Source organism: Battus philenor, unplaced genomic scaffold, assembly GCF_028537555.1.
Source record: "Battus philenor isolate CCGP_79_NKW_IND1 unplaced genomic scaffold, ilBatPhil1.0.hap1 SCAF_17, whole genome shotgun sequence".
Lineage (NCBI taxonomy): Eukaryota > Metazoa > Arthropoda > Insecta > Lepidoptera > Papilionidae > Battus > Battus philenor.
Window position 1 is genome coordinate 7,229,777 of NW_027181679.1, and position 7,038 is coordinate 7,236,814.

At 32.3% G+C, this 7,038-nt stretch overlaps 1 protein-coding gene across 1 annotated transcript; it reads left to right on the forward strand.

Annotated features, from left to right (window-relative positions):
* Positions 1–418: 418 nt before the first annotated feature.
* LOC137920045 (B-cell CLL/lymphoma 6 member B protein-like) lies at positions 419–5,126 on the forward strand. Its single transcript, XM_068763276.1, has 5 exons — positions 419–476; positions 1,390–2,057; positions 2,740–2,934; positions 4,290–4,541; positions 4,950–5,126. The coding sequence occupies exons 1-5, from the start codon at positions 419–421 to the stop codon at positions 5,124–5,126; spliced, it is 1,350 nt and encodes a 449-aa protein (XP_068619377.1).
* Positions 5,127–7,038: the final 1,912 nt, after the last annotated feature.

Consider the following 7,038-nt stretch of genomic DNA (forward strand, 5'->3'; position numbering starts at 1 on the left):
TAATTAATAAATATTTTTAGATACATATCGTTCCATTTTTATAAATTTGTACAATGTTAATCTTACACATTAACTAAAACTATTGACTTCATATCAACTTAATTTTTAAAATTTCAATCGTAAATTTACCATCAGCTTAATATTCCGACTGCATTTTTTTTTCGATTTTGGTTATCCTCGAAAACCACTCTCAATATTACCATAATTTTTCATATTTTATTACTTCTGTACAATGTTCAAAACCAAAAAAAAAATGAAGGAGAAACTTTTTTCAAGGATTATTTCATTTGTAAATGATGATGTTTATGTTGGTTAAGTATAACCACATGACAATTATTATTTATTAATATATGCTTTTATTTACAATGCTTATCGGAAACTAAAGAAGTATTAAGGGAATAGGGCGACGCGTTTCGTTATGTCCCCCGTGCAGGGGTCTCGCTGGGGGAGAGCGTGGGAGCTCGATCTCGGCGACTGTAATTTGTTGAGGTGGGTTTAACCAAGTTCCGAAAATTTTCCCTAGTTGCCGACAGATTATAGTGTCATAAATTAACTAGATGAACATTGAGTTTTGTCTGACAAAAATAAAAGCATTTAGATGTAATCAATTTTTGGTTATCAAATTTTTACTATTATTTTTTATCTCTCTCATTAAATCCAGTGTATTATTTATATCATTTAATATATTTACGGGTGTACTCTTCTTTCTTTTTCGATTCTTGTTTTTTTCTTTAGGTTTTTGTGTAAATTTTTGTACACTGTTCAAGATCCCAGATGTATTGTAACTGCCTTTATCAAGCAGCATACGAAAATATATGTTGACAATTTATAATTCGTAATATATCTTAATGATGGTAGCCTCTTCTGGCAGTCCTACTTTAATCATTTCAAAAATGTAGTAAGATTTGTTTTTCATAGGTAAAACTATTCAAAAATCATACAAAATTTGAAAAATAGTTTATTACAAATATTATCGACAAAATACAGACAAATTTAAATTTTAGTAACAATGCAAAAAAATGGATGTACCAATTTTTCTAAATAAAAACTTGTTAAAACCGATAAGTATCTTTAAATAGCAATAGCCATTTTCACATTTTAACTAATAAACTTGTTTTTGTGATAAATATAAGCTTTAAAAGAGCAATCTATTTCACACCTTCCGTACTATGAACGTGTTACAATCAACGAAATGGACCACTTCAACATTATTGAAGGGACAGCGTAATTTTCTGAATGTTGTTCTTTATTCGTTTTATTCGCTGCTACCACAAAGGCATGGGTATGTTCTTTTTAGTGATTATGTTTTCATTTTGTTTCAGATAATAAAAAAAATATCTGCAGGAAGCCCTCAAAATGTGATTTGTATTTGTTAAGGATGAACTAAAGTAAAAGCTGTCAATATGGAGGCAGCTTTGCCGCACTTTCATCGATTATCAACGTCTCGGTTTTACCAACAATATGCTGCACCACCGATACGTATTTCAAGCAACTATCTCCATGAACTTCTACCACAACAGCATCCGAGTCTTCTTCAACAATATCTAGCTTATTACAATGAACCTTTAATGCCCCTCGATCTTTCTCTCAAATCGACTACACCTATCACACCGCCTTGTACACCTCCACCTTCGCATAAGCGTAAATCACCTGATCAAAGTCAGGGGCAATCTTCCAAAATATTTAGACATTTTGAAGAAAGTGATTCAAAAGACGAAACTGACAAGTCTCTAAAGCGGAAATGTGATGACGACAATTCAAATGACAGCGACAGTCCTGAAGCGAAGAAATTAAAATTTACAAAACAATTTTTCGAAGAACTACGTACATGCCTCCCCGCAGAACCTGAGATATCATCCAAAAGTAGCAGAAGTTCCCCTGACATAGTTGAAATAAGAGACGTTGAAGAGCGGCCAAAGAAATCTCCAAAACCTCCGCAGCCAATGAAAAAAAGCAAAGCGGCTAGAAGATTGATGTTTGACGAGGATAAAACTTCACCAGTTTCTGGAACAATCATTCGTGACTTGGCCGAAGACGAAACATTAGTGGTTCGAAAGGTGAGTGTATAAACAAAGTCTTCATTCAGTATTCATATAGAAAATAAATAGCAAAATTGCAAAAGGGCCTTTTAATTACGAACTAGCCATAGCATTACGGAGGGCTGGCAACTTTCCTTATCGCTTCGGCAATTAAACGCTATGAAATCGCGTATTGTGTTGTGTTTACGCTAATAACAGGTTTTGGGGCGAGTCGCAACGGTCGCCAAGGGGTGGCGCTGTGGACATTAAACGCGGCATAAATCACGATTTCTTAGTTTTAAACTACCTCTTATTTCTTTACCCTAGATGTACAAATGTAATGTTCCATTAAATTGTCGAGCCACGTTCAAATAACATGCAATTAGGTAACAATCATAAACATGGCGTTATTGATACAGATCTTAAAAAAGTTACAATATAAGACAGAAATAGTTACTTTTATATCGTTATCAAGTGACAAATTTTTCGAAAAATAAATAGTTTATCATGATAAGTTCTTTCCGTAGTGTAGATATTTCGACAAAAGGAATGTAAAAAAGTTTCATCTTTTAAAAAAAATACATGAAGTATAGTGAGTTGAAACGGTGTTACAACTGTATATAATTTACATCAAAATAGTAGTCGATGATTTTTTTAATTCTCTAAGGATTATTTTGAATTGAAACTAGATGAATTATAAACTTATCAATCTCCTTTTTAGGGTGATATAGATCCAGCGTTTAATGTAGTAGAAGTAACGGATGAAGCCAAAGCTCTGATCGCGACCATAGAAAATCGTCTGGGTCGCTATATTTGCAGACTATGTCGACGACTATATAGCGACGCATTCGCTTTAGCCCAACATCGATGTTCCAGGATTGTTCACATAGAGTATCGTTGTCCAGAATGCGATAAGGTGAGTGACTATTCGAATTAACAGTCCATTGAGACAAAATAAACATTCGTTTTTATATTTAATTATCTGCACAAAACATTAATTTTTTTTTGTTTATCAAAATTGAATTGTGAATAGTTTACAATGTGACTGATTATTAGTTTTCAAGGATGAAAGGGTAAATGTACGGCTCATTTATCAGCCAAAAACTTCAAAACTTTTAAACCTATTTTTAATCAGTCTGTACATACTGTGAAATTAGTTTCAACTATTTCTTTTTTCTATTAGAGTGCGACCGGGCATTACAAAATTAGGATCTGAGAGTAAACAATAATTGATTTTAATAAGTTGTGATCCGAATTTTTAAAAACGCTATTTCTTATTATTTTGTCATTATGTAATTTTTTTGCAACCATTATGGATGGGGATAACGCACAGATTTATCCGTACATTGATTGATCGCAAAAAACCGTTTTACACCTACCTTTTACCACATAACCAATCAAAGAACCGAGAAGTTCAAAGTTATCAGTAATTCATCTGTTACTTATCTATGTGTGCATCACTTTTAGCATTACAAAAAACAACACAATCAATTTGAAGCGTATTATGTGGGAACACACTCGAACAAGGGTGCCGCAGTTGTAAACACTTGGCACGTTTCCATGGGAAACTTGTTGCTACGGGAGCTAGCGAATTATTTTCACACCTTAATTGAAATATTTTTAGATGCGTGACTAAACTCACTTAGTTGTCTGTTATTTTAATGATATTATAAAAAATACATAAACTGTTTTAATGGTAGTACTTATTAGATGACTGGAATCTGTTTTTTTATTTTTATTATTGTCCATTATTATACATTAATACTACTATGCTTTTGTACGCCATGAGACGAATTCCAGATAAGCCCAATTTTAAAGAAAGCAAAATGGGATTGAGTCTTCATATAAAAGTATCTTTCAACTAAAAGCTTTGAGGGTTTCGAACGCGTTCTTATCTGAGAAGAACCCATAATATACACAGAGACTTATACACGGGTTTATTTTGTAGTCTCCTTAGCAATATGATATAGTAGGTAAAGGAAATGCCTTACCATACTCACTCATGTTTCTAATAGGGAAATTGTCAGACTACGCAGACGATATGTTACAGTCCGTTGAATCATCATTGCCTAATTAGAAAGATAATTTCACAGCGACCATTTGATAGAATACTCTGAAATGCAATAAATAATTTGGATCTGCTGGTTATTGAGCGCAGCTAATTCCACGCACTATATTTCATAAGGAATAAAAAATCATGATTATTTTATATTACTATCTAATTATTAAAATATATTAAGCGACTATAATATCATTTTTTTTTCATTTTAGGTGTTCAATTGCCCTGCGAACTTGGCATCACATCGCCGTTGGCACAAGCCACGAGTACCGGGCGTTAGCAAACGGAGAGACACGCCGGCCTCTGACGCCGGTCGATTCCCTTGTCAGCGATGCGGTAAGATGTTCCGAAGGCAAGCATACTTAAGAAAGCATCTACTGGCACACGAACAACCGGAGAATGACGTAGAGAAGGAACCTTCGGCTTTCCGGCAGGTACATCCGGAATTTCCAACGTATACACCGGTGAGTGCTTACGATTTTCAGCATTCTATTACCACATAAAAAGTTAAACAAAATTATACTTATATATCTACACACATATATCATTCTCCATTAATAAGAATACACTGTCACATAAATACAGTATTTTGAACTGTGCGGCTCACGTTGATTTTAAAACATGATTATGAATGAAATATATTTTAATTTTTATTATCATCATTTAAGCCTGATTGGAAGCAGAATGCAACCAATATATAAACCCGTCTTAAAATAAGCCCGTCTCCCCCTATTATCTCCAACTTCACTGGATTTTTAACACAATTAGCACTAGTAATAATATTCAGCAGACGAGAGATAGTAAGATGCAAAAAAATATTATTTTATTAACTTTTCCTAGATGTTATAATAACTCGAATATCTACCATCCAGGACACAAATCGAGATAACAACTTCAATACGTTCTGGAACAAGATTCCACCGCCGCAACCGGAGTTACCGTGGGAAGACTTGCGCGGTCGCTGCGCCTCTCCGTGTTCCTCCGAAGATTCTCGAAGCCTTGACGTTACGGGCTCAGAAGACGAAGGCGGAGGGATGGACGATGGCTGACGACGTGTACTGCGGCCCGTGCCGCGATTCCCTTACCCTCTAACAAACGCTATGTACTCTTATCCATCAGCATATGGACATGAAAGCACGCGTATATACTTTTAATAGATTCTTTAATTGTTGATTATGACATAGTTTTAAATCACCGAATGCTATCGACATATACTTAGTCTATAACTGTATGTACATACTGTGTAATTGTGCATGTTTTCATTTCTAAGAGCATAATTGTTAGATATAAATTATTATTAATTATTTTGTACATACATATCTCCTACAGCAACATTCCAAATTATCAAAGCGTTGAAAAGTCAAACATTTCACGCTCTTAATTAATAACGCAAAATTTAATCTTGCTTAATACGTAGATTTTAACCAATTATAACAGTAAACATCGAGAGTTTTAATTATTTAAATTAAATACTGCAAGCCGATATAAATATTTCTCATATATTGAATTCAAATTATTTAATATAGAACACTTAGTAATTTCTAGTAATCGTATTGAGAAACATAACATAAGGTTTTAGATCGTTCGAAGAATGCACAAAGGGTCACCGCAATCGATGCATGGGCATATTTTTAGATGCACCGTCCGCCTTGTAACCATCTCATAATTTTTTCAGCATTCAGCGTACATCGGAATTGACGCCTTATCGACGTGTGTTTTAACTAGGCCAATAACTAAAAATAGCTTCAATTATTAAATTTAAAATTCGAACGGTTAATAAATTGTGCAAAATTTGAATAACGAACATACAGGTAAAATGTCATTAATACTAATAAAATGTGAAAAAAAAATTATTATTTATCACAAAAATTTTAGATTTTTTATATAAAAAACGTATAGCATTACAATTATTAGTAATAAAAAGATCTAGTCGTATTTTTTTATTGTTTCTAGTCATTTTATTAGTCATATTTACAGACATTTATTTTTTTAATATACAAATATCTAGTCAATTTAAAACATTATTTATTTTATTATAATTCAACCTAGTCTTTAATGATCTCAAAAATTTATTCTAGTCATTTTAGAGTTATTTATAAAAGAAAATCTAGTCAATGAATTACGGATTTTAGAAATATAATTTAATTTTTTCTAGTCATTATATATTTTTTGAGTGTTTTAATTCTAGTCAGTTTATTATTCTAGTCGAAACTGATCTCGAGGATCTCATCTTTATTTAAGGAAGTCATTATAATAATCATCATAATTTTTGCCGTAATACATTCACAGCTGAACATGGGCCTTTCCCAGAAATTTACAATGCGTACGTTGCGCTTCCGAACTGTTTTTATGCCAGCTTTATGCAGCCATTAAAAAATATTTTCTAGTCAATTAATTAGAATAATTCTCAATAAGTTGGATTCTCACACAGGTTTTTGTTACAATTCTATGACCCATATTACGTAAATTTTTAATCATCGAATTAAAAACAAAACACACGTCGACGAAGGTGCGAAATTTTTATTGTATTAACGATCCACTTTATGACAAAAATTAGTGTAAAAATATTTAGAACTTTATTTCCTCGCCAAGACAGTTCTGATTGCGGTGACTTTTAATTTTTAAAATAATTAAATTTAAATTTGCACATCACAAATGGTATACGTTTTAAAACGTTGAATTAATTTTTATACGTGTAAATATTATATAATTAAAACATATTTTTTAAGAATACATGAGAAACTTTATTGCAAAGAATGTCTCTATAGAGTGAAATCTAGTCAGTGTGCTGTTGAAACGCGTTCCAAAGATATGTAAATATAAACGCCCTTTATATTAAATCTCTATTTGAATTTGGTGAATTGTAATTAGATGTATTAATATATGTAACATAGAATTATATATCGATATTGACAGAATACTTTAACATTTTATAATGTGTAAAATTGCAAAGACATTTTT